General features: G+C 40.7%; 2 protein-coding genes across 2 annotated transcripts in view; one reads left to right on the top strand and one right to left on the bottom strand.

Annotated features, from left to right (window-relative positions):
• The window catches only part of pigk (phosphatidylinositol glycan anchor biosynthesis, class K), a 55,711-nt gene extending 48,124 nt beyond the window's left edge, over positions 1-7,587 (bottom strand). The window contains exons 1-3 of the mRNA XM_017683594.2: positions 7,459-7,587; positions 5,309-5,362; positions 5,078-5,169 (exon numbers count right to left, since the gene is read on the bottom strand). Of these exons, the coding sequence (XP_017539083.1) occupies positions 5,078-5,169; positions 5,309-5,362; positions 7,459-7,542 (230 nt within the window). The 5' untranslated portion in view covers positions 7,543-7,587. The remainder of the gene's footprint in view (positions 1-5,077; positions 5,170-5,308; positions 5,363-7,458) is intronic.
• Positions 7,588-9,912: 2,325 nt separating this feature from the next.
• ak5 (adenylate kinase 5) overlaps positions 9,913-12,602 on the top strand; it is a 99,971-nt gene continuing 97,281 nt past the window's right edge. Inside the window, exons 1-2 of the mRNA XM_017683593.2 lie at positions 9,913-10,264; positions 12,018-12,204. Of these exons, the coding sequence (XP_017539082.1) occupies positions 10,205-10,264; positions 12,018-12,204 (247 nt within the window). The 5' untranslated portion in view covers positions 9,913-10,204. The remainder of the gene's footprint in view (positions 10,265-12,017; positions 12,205-12,602) is intronic.

The following is a 12,602-nucleotide window of genomic DNA, read 5'->3' as shown; positions in this document are numbered from 1 at the left end:
AAACATCAAATAAACAAACGTTGCTCAGCGCCGCCCTCTAAAGGACTTAACAAACATCAAATAAACAAACGTCGCTCAGCGCCGCCCTCTAAAGGACTTAACAAACATCAAATAAACAAACGTTGCTCAGCGCCGCCCTCTAAAGGACATTAAACAAACAAACAAACAAACAAACAAACATCACTCATCGTCGCTAAAGGTTTTAGTGCTCTAGTCAGCAGTAGAACTTTATTTTTGAAAGACCTGTGATGCGGCTCAATAAACACATTTCTGCTTTCTTTCATCTACATGTATTTGTCTCAAGCCAAACGAGGTAAACACTCAATTCGCATTGTGTGTGTTGTATGATTTTTGAAATGTGATTATGCAAGAACTGTTACAGGATAATTATGCGATAACACTGGTGTTAAAATCACATTAAATCCAAAAACAGGCAGCAGCCATTCACGATATATCGTCCTGCTTCGTATTAATGGCCCTACAAGATTTTCGCCAAATAACCTCATATTTCACTGGTCTGACAGGCGGTGGATACGCTCGTATTACACCGCTTCTGGAGCGAATGGGCCTTTCAGTGAGAAATCTAACGAAGCAGAATTTCTCCCCAGTCATTTGTAACAGCAGCCGAGGGAGTCGAACCTTCATTACAAATCAGAGCTCATAAAAAGAAGCATAAATCTCCCAGAGGAGAGCCATCAATATGCACTCAACTACTCAGCTTCTACAGGCTGATCTAAATCAATTCCTGTCATTGCTGAATAATGGTTAAGATTAAAATTCAAGAGCAGACCTGAAGAGTAACTTCTATCTGACAACTAATGGAGGTTATTAGCTACTGAGTGACCTTCCTTAACCCTTAGAAGTCTATTTTTGCTCTTACTGTCGTTTTGCTATACTTTCCATTTACACTTCATCATTATTTACAGATAACTATGCAATTAATTACATAGTCATAATTACCATCACCACTCAACAGTTTTAAAATGTTAATATAAGGCTGGAGATTTAAATAGTAGAGTATAAAACAGAGTTTGTCAAAGACAAATGCAAAAGTGATAATATGAGGCTGATATTCTACAACTCCACACTAATTAGTAAGAAGTGTAAAAAGTGTTAGATGTGTCCAGAATTACTTAATTTATCGTATTTAAGAATTTACTGTAACCTTCACAATAAAATTTTAACATGAATATTCAGAATGAACTTCTAATAAATGTAAACTCCAGGATAAAGCTCTAATAAATTTAGAAAGAAGTTCTAATAAAATTTATATTTAGAAAGAAGTTCTGATAAATACAGAAGTAGTGATCAAATTTGGAGGCAATCACTAGTTTCCAAGTAAATTAATCATTTTGAATAAAACATTTAGTCTAGCATTTCAATCCACACACTGTACTATTGAAGCAATAAGCCACGAGAGGCCGTGGGTTACTGCAATTTTATCACCAGGAAGGGGTGTTTTTAGGCACGACGTGAAGGGGAGTAAAACTCCCTGCCCTGTGATAAAATCACCATAACGCATCGTCTTGAGTGGCTTCTTGCTTTTTTAAAAAAGGCAGCCAACATAAAATATGAAAATACACAATGTTTCAAAAAATTATTTACGTTATTATTAATAATAATTGACATAAATAAGTATTGTTGCTAAGCAGCCATTGACCACTGAAAGAGGAGAAGTTTGGTCAAAAATCACTGCAAACTGAAGGCATTTCAATGATCTTTTTTTGTGTATAACGGTAGATATGGCCAAAAATGTTATCACGATAAACAAAAAATTCATATCGTTCGATATTGATACATATCGCAATAACTGTCCAATCATTATTTCTTTCAAGTTTGGAGGCTGATTTTAGCTCCTGGGTGATTAATCGCTGTTTTAAATGATCCTTTACGGTCAGAACACGACAAACACTCACCAAACAGTGGAACATCTCTCAGATCTGTCATGGGACAGTGGGAGAAAGTGTCTGGTGAGCTGTTTTATCAGCTGGAAAAGCTCAGCCGCAGTTTTTGTAATAGTCATGATTTAAGAACATAATTTTAGTAAGCTGTCTGGTGTCGAGGCTCGGCTGTCCCGTTACAAATGCTAAACAAGTGGCCACAATGGTGGTAAACTGTTTGGTTTCTCAACAACGTCAACTTAGTACGAACGGCAAAGATTAGCTGGCTCGATAGGCGAGTGATGGATCACACCGCCTTACTGCCATCACTCCTACTGTATCCCTGTCAGAGCATTTCACAGTATTCAAACACCAGCTAGATGACTGGGTTTCTCTATTTTATCACAGTAGTTTAAGGGGTGAACTGCAATATGTCTGGTGCTCGCTGTGTAAAAGCATTAACTGTAGTGTCAATCTCTTTTGTGTTTGTGTCTTGTTTGATCTACAGTATCTACAGATCAATTCGCCGTGTTGTGCAAAAGATGGAGCGCTGCTTCAAGTTAGACAGCTGCTAAAACAGCAAGCCTGGAAAGATGGTGTTCTCCTGCTCTCTAATACCTCACAGCTTCCTCAGTTTACTTTCCTCTCTTTTAGCCTGTCGGCCAGCTGACCAGCCTAGTTCTAGATAAGACAAGTTTCAGCCCCTCAGTTTAAACAAACAGGTTCTTACTTCATCGATACACCCGGTGCTCCATGCAATCAGCATTAGACATGGTGTCTCGTGGATTTTATAATGGCTTCTAAATAAATAAATAAATAAATAAATAAATAGCCACTGTTTATGTGACTAGTGGTTCTACATTTCTGAATGGTAGTCCTTTGATTTACATTCCACACTGAAAGCTTCTGCACGTCTAACTATTTTCTGTTTGTTTTCGTGTGAAGAATTACAAACAGGGGTAAAAACGTAAAGGAGCAGCAGAAAGGGCTGAAGAAAAAAAAACTTTTCATCAAATTCACATCGTAAAACATCTGAAGTGTTAAATCCACACTTTACACACAGTTCCTCTTCTTTTTTCATACTAGATCGTTTGAGTTTCGCTAAAAGGGTAAATTATTCCTCATGTTAGATTTCTCAGTTTTGACACTGTAGAAGATGTTCACTCACACAGTCGTCACGGATTTCACAATGTCTGTGTCATTCACACGAGGAAGTGACAGGCAGACTGTTGCCAAAACGTCAGCGCTGTCCTTTAAAAGCACTTCGTTTACAGTAGATAAGAAACACCCCTTCAACTAGAGATTGTGGCAAATTAATTGGTCATTAAATCTGTGATTAACTGATAATGACAAAGCTAAAAACATAACCCATCAAAACATCTGATGCAAAACAGGAATTTCTAGTTCTGACAGTTTATTGCTGTGAGCCATGCTCAAAGCACTGTGCACTACATATTATAAAATGGATAGTTCCAGACCTAAAACCTGAGCTGCGTTCTAAGCTGCTGTGAAATACACAACATACGCGCAGCTATGACCGCCTCACAACTGATGTATGTATGTATTGCTGTGCCACAAAATATCCTGGCGCTGTTAATGGAATAATCTTTGACTCTCATGTTGCTCGCATGGACCACCGAGTGAACTGATGAAGTAAGAACCCGTTTTTTTGCTTAAACTGCGGGGCTGACAACGTATGTTCTTATCTAGAACTGGGCTGGTCAGCTGGCCAACAGCCTAAACATCTCCATCATTCATATCACAGGCTTGAATTAAAGCACTTAAAGTGATTAACTGTAAAACGGCTGTATAAAAGTCTAAAAATGTCACTGGCATGCTTCAAATATCCGTGTTTCAGTCAGGAGTCGCGTCAAACCCAGGCTGAATCCCAAACAGCTCTGTACTCCCTAAATAGCGTTCTAGCTATGAAAGTTTAGAAATTCTAGCCTCTACAGCCTCATTTATGGAGTTTGTCGGAGTCCCAAATGGCTATTTCTTAGCTGTATTTCGCTCTGTTGAGCTGCAGGATCCAGTACTCAAACTCCTACGTGGTGCACTATGTAGGGAGCAGGAAGGGATTTGAGATTCAGCCCCAGTGATAAGAGGGGCGGCACTGGATTGGTGCTAAATGTGACTCACGGTGGTAATTTGGTGACCAAAACGTACTGTGCTGTGCATCTGTTCATTATTATATGAGAAAAAAAATGATGTGAGATCAAAAGTTCTTCTCCTCATTCAGCGGTCCATGGTTGCCTGGCAACAACTCTATACTCTAAAGGAACTACGTTCCTCGGTGGAATACTTGTTTACCTCAAACATTATTAATAATAACAAATTACATTCTGTAAAATTGCGCATTTCCTTCATTTTATGTTGACTTCTGTTTTATAAAAGCAATAAGCCACTTGAGGCCATGCATTACTGTGATTTTATCACGGGAAGGGAGTTTTACTCTGCTTTGCGTTGTGCCTAAGAACACCCCTTCCCCGTGATACAATCGCAATGACACACAGCCTCTCGCACCTTATCGCTTTAATATGTGCACCTCTGTTATGAGAACTGAAATCGTTACTATTACACAGAGATATTAAAAGGTTCTCCTTGTATGGACTGTGGTAAGAGGTACTGGTGGGTGGAACCAGGCAACACCGTGTATATGAAGTAAGCAGCCTGACACTATTATTAAACATCCTCTACATAAGAGCAACTGAAGGGCTCACTATGATGTGCTTGAAAGTGAATTACATGTGATTTTATTACCTTTTTTTTTTTATTATGAAATGACTGGAATAAATATAAGATACTGAAAGTTCTCCATTCAAAAGTTCTACTAATGTTCTATCTCTCGCTCATTACAAGCCCAGTTAAAGAGAACGTAAATGCCGGGATGGGGCTTTGGCTCAATGCACGTCAATAGCTCTGGAAAGCAAAGCTGTCTTTATAATTTCCAAAGCTTTCAACGAAAACCGTTCCCGAACAACCACTTTTCAGCTTCATTTCTTATTAGGCCTTTAGCGCCCCCATGTGTACAACTCAAGAACATTCCACAAACTGAATTATAAACCCGCATATTCAAATTTAAACCGCTGTTTTCTGGAAGTGAAATTTAAATTAATATAAACAGTTGTTTATTTGTTGCTTGATCGTTTTCATCTGTACCTTTAACACAGCATTGCTGTTGTCATTCTGAAACTTACCTGTCTGGAATGCCCAGCCTCTTCACACTCCTGTACACAGACAGTACATTGGCAACGTGGCGATAGTTAAACCAGAATCTAGACGTGCAAACCTGTACAACAACAACAACAACAACAACAACAACAAAAACATCATCACAAAACAGCCGCACCGCTCAGCGTGCCAATACAGTTAGAAAATGATCAGCATTTTGTTCATAAGATAAGCTGGACAAAGCCAGTTAGGCTTACCAGCACTGCCCAGTTGTTGGTGTGCCCGCTGTTGAAGAACTGAGTGGCTTTTGTCTAAAACAAACAAACAAACAAAAAAAAACAAGCAACAGGTTACAGTCAGTAGGTGGAGCTATGATGAAAGTTTATATATCCATCCATCCATCCATCCATCCATCCATTTTCTAAGCCGCTTCTCCGTCAGGGTCGCGGGGGGGTGCTGGAGCCGATCCCAGTGGTTATAGGGCAGAAGGCAGGATACACCCTGCACAGGTCGCCAGTCCATCGCAGGGCAGACAGACAGACACAGACAGTCACTCACACCCAGGGGTAATTTAGCATGTCCAATTGGCCTGACTGCATGTCTTTGAACTGTGGGAGGAAACCGGAGATCCCGGAGGAAACCCACGCAGACACGGGGAGAACATGCAGACTCCACACAGAGAGAACCCCGGTCACCCAAAAATTTATATATGCAAAAAAAAAATCAGAGATTTGAAATATTAATATTAACAGGTTAATAAGTTAGATTTCCAGTCCGACGTTGCCTAAACCAGCCAAGATGAATCTGAAATTGTAACACATGTTCCGTATCATGACGTATTCGTGAGTGAATTACAGCGTCTGAGAGGGCCTCTGAGCCTTTTCTCTCCATGATACGAGGGGTGGGCAGTCATGGACTGGAGGTTAGGGAACCAGCCTTGTGACCGGAAGGTCGGCGGTTTGATCCCCTCAGCCGAACGTGACTGAAGTGTCCTTGAGCAAGGCACCTAACCCCCAACTGCTCCCTGGGCATCGTAGATAGGGCTGCCCACCTCTCCAGGCAAGTGTGCTCACTGCCCCCTAGTGTGTGTCACTAGTGTGGACGTATGTGGTGTTTCACTGCATGGATGGGTTAAATGTGGAGGTCTAATTCCTCTGTGTGGCAGTAGGCTAATGGTTCTGAATGAATGGGAGGGAGTATTGTCCCTGGCTACTGGTGCACGGTGATGTAATAAAATAAATAAATAAATAAATAACTAGTAAAAACGGCTTAATTCCTTTGAAAAATGAACTGAAAACCAAACACAAATGTTAGAGGTGGACCTCAGGGAGAAAAAGATACTAAAAAAATGTAGAATATGGGCCTTTTATTAATCTGTAGGGCAGACAGGCACAGGGCTAAACATGTAAGGACAACAGGCAGCGTTCACCAACCGTTCCTAAGACGAAAAATCTTACGCAGTTACACAGTTTGCACAAAGACTCTGACATTCAGTGTTGTCTTATCTGGGATTTGTTCTTAGGTAAGAACAGGATCTACACACACTCAGGAGCACAAAGGTGCAAACAGGTCTGCGGCTTAACAACACGTCACGAATCTGACGTCAAGTGAGAAAGACCTTGAGAAAAACATGGGTGAATGAGGCCCAATGGTAGGAGAAAGACGGATGGGGTAAAGGGTAAAAAATCAGGAGAATGACCAATAAACAGAAAAAGGGCGAGGTTAAGAAAAAGACGAGGAGGAAATCGTCCCCCTCTGGTTCCGCTGATGGGATTCTACTTCTGACAAATACGGAAAACTGTGGATATGAAGCGTAAGAAGGTAAGTCCAGGTGTCCAGCTGCAGTAGCATTAATACATACCCAGAGGTATAAAATTCCGGTCCAGAAAGTAAAAATCCGCCCCAGGATTTTGTTCCAACTGCCTGGACAGCGCTGCTGGTGGTTTCATCTAACAAGAGAAGCCAGGCCGTTGGAACAAAATCCTGGGACGGATTTTTCCTTTCTGGACCGGAATTTCACATCTCCGTTAATACCACACATGTACACACCACATATTTAGGTTCACGAGTGCAGAATCTGTTGTGGTTCAGTTGAATTTTTGAATAATGCAGCGCCACTTTTAGCCAAACAATGAACGAAACTCAGCATATTATTCCTATAAACTGAACTACGTTATCCAGCATTATAAACGGGGCACATTTAGGCTCATGTGCGCTAATATTGGTCACTTTTCAGCATCTAGACTGAATAAATAACGTTACACTGTCACGACGAGTCTCGATAGCAGAGCCGCAGAGCTGCTGTAGCTGCTAGCTTATGTCGTTAGCTCCGCTGCTACTCTCCGACCTTTTTCAAAAAAGAAACCCACGTTAAAAACGTCAGGACAACTTTAAAAGAGAGACTCACCTCAAAGCTATTGCTGTGTACCGTTGTCAGCAAAAAGAGCAAGTTTATCAGAGCTAATATTGGCAGAAATATGAAGTTTGCCATGGTGAGATTTCATCTGACAGCCCTGACAAGAGGCGCCGGGGGTAGCAAAGTCGCTCCTTCAGCATAAAAGTCCCGGTTTCAAAATAAAAGACCCGCGTTTTATAGTGCAAAGCTGGGAGATTCTCGCGTTCTAAAACCGCGTGGTTCGTTTCTAAACACTGCGCCAAAAAAACAGTCCAAAAGGATTAGTCTGACTGCTAGTGTTTCTCCAAAAATTAGGCACAATTCTGTCATGGAAATAAAAAAATCTTTCAGGGGCGTTAAACTCCTCAGACGTTTGGTTCCTATCACCACCATTGTGAACGATTGTCACTCTGCAAGTTTCTCCAGAATGGAGCATTTCACACCAAACCACTCTGAATGACTTTGTTTACATCCCAACCATTTAATTAGGTAGAAAATAAAAACGCCCTATCAAAACCTTCAGTGTGAGAATGGATGCAGTTCAGTCCCATGATTCCACTGGGACTGACTACACGACTGTTCATAATGATTGCGTTGAAAATATTAAAAAGCAGTGTAACATTTATCTGTATCATTACATGCAGGGAAGTCTCAAAATAATGACAGTTCTCCAGACTTTGAGACTATATATAAAAAATTTGTAATAATAACAATTATTAAATTCATTAAAGTTATTAAAGAAAGTGAGTAATTATTTCATTAAGTCATAAAGTAATTTTTAGTAATCAATATACTTTTATTATTTCATGTAATTATTTATAGTGTAATATATGAATGTGGAGTCTAATTATTTCAACATAGTACGTCAGGATGCTAGTGATCATACTGGTGATACTAAGTCAAAGTTTTTAAAAAATTGGTTATTGTTTTTGAGATGCTATGTCAAAATGTTGAAACAGAGAGGAAACATAGATGGGAATGGGTATGAAAATAGACTATATGAATTGTTTTGGACACACTGAGTGCCTGATATATTGCAAGAGGCCTACAGAATGAGCTGCTTTTTATACGAGCTGGAACTCGAAGGATCCAACGTTGGTGTGAAGTCATAAGCTGAACTTTTTAGCCTATATGCCTATATGCTTCTTTTTTGAACTACAATCCATCGCATTGCTACAAAATGCAGCCAATATTAGGCAAATTGTCTTTAGACTACTACTGTACCGTATTGCTCAACATTACTCGTGAATCCTGGTGTCAGCAGGGAATGGTCAGGCCTATAAAACTTGATAAGGCCTGAAAGACCATGTGTAACATGTCAGCTCACAGAAATGGTTTGAATATCCTCTACTCAACATGATAAATATCCAGCACTCCTTAGTCAACATTTGCATCGGGCTCTCAGGGCTAATAATAGAGGAGCTGAGGCTACAGGTCACCCCCCAAATTATGGATGTGAATAAATGTGACCTGCTGAGACGAAATTTGGCTTGCTGACTGACGACATTTGCAGACATGTGGCAATTGACTGGGAATCTGACGTATAAGCGCTTTAAACTAAATTAAAACAGCATTAAGGTGAAAACAAAATGAAATGTTTACCACCTTTTTCCCCCAAACATTTCTGAATAATTCACTCCTTGAGATGTAAACAGAGTGGTTTGCTGCGAAATGGTTCACTGTAGAGAAACTTAGACCCAGATTTCCTTACAGTGGTGGTGATGGGAACCAGACGTCATCATGTCTACAACACAGATATGGCCATTTTATTTACTGTCCAGAACCACCAGTGAACCCACACGTCATCTGAGCTTTTATATGTAGTACTGATGAGAGTAAAATAGGACTCTTTTCGGGGACTATTTTGCCTTACAACGCCCTGTATGTATCCCTCCACCATGAATGGGTTAAAATGAACGGATTAAAATACATTTTTGAGCCAAAACTTCATCACAAAACTGTCCTAAAACAACGTCTCGGTCGTCAGGCTGAGCATGTACAACCACTTCTTGTAATAACTTTCTGTGAAGGAGCTTTCAGGAGTGATAGAAAAACTCAGACGTTTGGTTCCTATCACCACCATTGTGAACAATTCTCACTCTGCTCACTTTGTTTACATCCAAACCATTTCACTATGTAGAATTTTTTTTTGAAAAATCGGTGGAGTTGCCCTTTAATTCTCTGTTTCTCTGCCCACCAAATGAGAGGCTGGGTCCAAATAACTAACACCACCTACCTGTCACTTGGACTCAGGCTTCTTTGACAGCTGGCGTCATTTTCATTCCCCGCCCGTATTCCGATTAAAAAAACCCCGCCTCCCGCGCTACGATTGGTCAAGCGTATCCCGCCGAACCGTCGACTTTTCGTTTGCCGGAACCACCAGCCAATCGCAACGCAGAAGGCGCGACTCGATGATCCAATCACAGCGAAGTTGGGGGGATTTGCCTGAATGCGGGTGGGAAACGAAAATAGCGCTGTTGACGGTTGTCAAATTGAAGCTGAGTGGAGGTGCCGGAGGGAAAGCAGCATGTCAACGTAACGGCTTTCTCTGAGAGAATTACATCTTTGCTTTGACCGCAGACAGTTTTAAAGTCGGAGAATGCGCCAGGACTGCAACTAAATCGCCTCTTTCTCGTTTTCCAACCAAACTAACGTTGGTCGTTGTCGCCACAGAAGCCGCCGAACGAGGCAGCTTTCTCCGTCCAAACGGTCATTATAACGGTCCTGCACTTACTTTTTACGTCTCCTCAAGATAACCATGAACACCAACGACGCCAAGGAATATCTCTCCCGAAGAGAAATACCACAGCTGTTTGAGGTGAGAGGAGTTTTTTGGGGGGGTCCTTGTGAACCGTAATGATATTTTGGCAGCGAATACCTCGACACAAGTCGACGCCCTTATAACCCGCATAACTACTAACATACAGCAAAATAACGAAGTTTCTCACGCGCTCGCTAATGTTGCTAACTGAAATCTCAGTTAACGGCAACTATTATTTTGTGGGAAAATGAGAGGAAAATGATGGAGATTTTACCTTGTTCGGTGTTATATGTCCAGAAAATGTTTGAAACGGGCATACAATCAAAGGCACAAGTTATTTACACCGCGAAATAGCTGAATTTCGTAACGCGAATAGAGGTAAACGGACGCTCAAAGGGGAACTCCACCGACTTTTCAAAATTCCTGCATAGTTCAGTCACTCAGATGTACACAAAGTCGGAGTGGTTGGATATGAAATGGCTCAGTGTAGAGAAACGTAGCTAACCTTACCAGCTCTGATTTTCTTTACAGTGGTGCTGATAGGAACCAGAAGAGCAATGTCTAAAGCAGACGAGCAGATATGGGCATTTTATTTACTCCCCACAACCACCAGGGAACCTGTAACCTATGTGTATTTTTATGTATAATGAGGATGATGGTAAACTAGAGGTAAATCTGACAAAAATGAGTTTTAACTGGGGACTATTTGGCCTTACGGTGCTCTGCATGTACTGTGAAAGGGTTTACTGGTTCGATTGATGGAAAATGTGCAATGTATTTATGAAAATGGCTCTATACAGAGCCAGAAAAGGTTCTTCTATTGTTATGATGTCAAAACACATACTCCTTCACTCCGTAGAACCATATCACCATGCAGAGAACCATTAAAGCATGAGATGGATCCAAACAGAACCATTCCCTTTACTAAAGCACCCTTGAAGAACTGTCTTTTTTAGGAGTGAAGGCATTCATATGTAATGGAGCAGGAAAAGAGTGTAAAAAGAAAAGAGTGGCCTGTCTGTGGACGTGGAGAATCACGCAAGGGCCATAATGGAGAAAAAGTAAAGACGATGTTTGGGAGATGTGGTCCAAATGTTCTGGGAAGCTGTATTAAATCCTCCTCTTGCTGGCAGCATTGTTAGTATGGAGATTCCATGGAGATTCCCACCGCAGTCTTCGAGGACCCCCAGACGGTCTACATATTTTTGCTCTATTTTAGCTACCGAGGCATCTGTACCAGCTATTTCAGCTGGTTCAGGCTTGTTGGGAACCAGGACAGAGAAAAAATGAGGAATAGTGCTGGGTGGAATTTTCCAAATACATGATGGTATCAGATATTTCATTTTCGGGAATGGTTCTGGCGTGTTTTGATTGGAATCATACTTTGTGTTGGACTGTTTTCTTCTGTTTTCTTCTTTTAAAATGACTCCAAAGGTAAAATTGCACAATTGTAAACAGTAGCCATATATATAAACCACATTTACAGAAAAAAAGCACTACCAATTTGGTTTATTAGGTTTCTATAATCTGTCGATATATACATATGTGTGTGTGTGTGTGTATATATATATATGTGTACGTTTCATGACGAATGGACTTAAAAGTGGCCCAAAATTACTTGGAAAAATGTCTGGTTCCATTGACTTGCATTTAAAGTAAAGAAGGTTTTTTTCTTTCTCCTGTAAGTCAAGTTACCATTTTGGAGATCCGAGGTATTGATCTGACAACAACGTGATATTATATATATAATATGCAGATGATATGCCACAGTCCACTAAAGCAATGCATGTTTCATGCTTTGTCCTTCCAGAGTTTGCTGACAGGTTTGATGTACTACCGTCCAGACGACCCTATAGACTACCTGGAGTGCTGTTTGAAGAAGGTCAGGGAGCTGGGAGGGACCGAGAAGGTCCGGTGGGACACTTTTGTGGGACAGGAGAAGAAATCCCTGCCGCCGCTTAATGGTGGCCAATCACGACGGTCTTTCTTCCGAAATGGTAGGTACAGAAGGAAGTAAGCGAGTGACATGTTTGCCGGTTACAAATATACACCAGCAACATGCAAACTACATTCAAAAACGTGAAAGGGGTTTTTTTTTCGACTTACAGACTGAAAATATGTCAGTTTTAATGGCAATTTTATCTTATGCGAATGCCACAAAGCCCATAAATGCTGATTCGACTGAAGAGGAACATGCCAACATTAAATTAAATTCACAAAACCATTTATAGATCTGTAGTTAGTTTGTTGGTTATTTGCATTTTGCAATAATGGTCCATTCTGAGAGCTCCACTGATAGTTCAACACATTACTCCAGTTGTGTGACTTGTGAGTGGAGGTGTATGCCGTCTGCAAATAGGTCTGTACACTTCTTGCAGTCATAAATGTACTTTGC

Source organism: Pygocentrus nattereri, chromosome 2 (genome assembly GCF_015220715.1).
Source record: "Pygocentrus nattereri isolate fPygNat1 chromosome 2, fPygNat1.pri, whole genome shotgun sequence".
NCBI lineage: Eukaryota > Metazoa > Chordata > Actinopteri > Characiformes > Serrasalmidae > Pygocentrus > Pygocentrus nattereri.
Note: the sequence above shows the minus strand (reverse complement) of the source record. Positions and strands in the feature narration are given on the sequence as shown.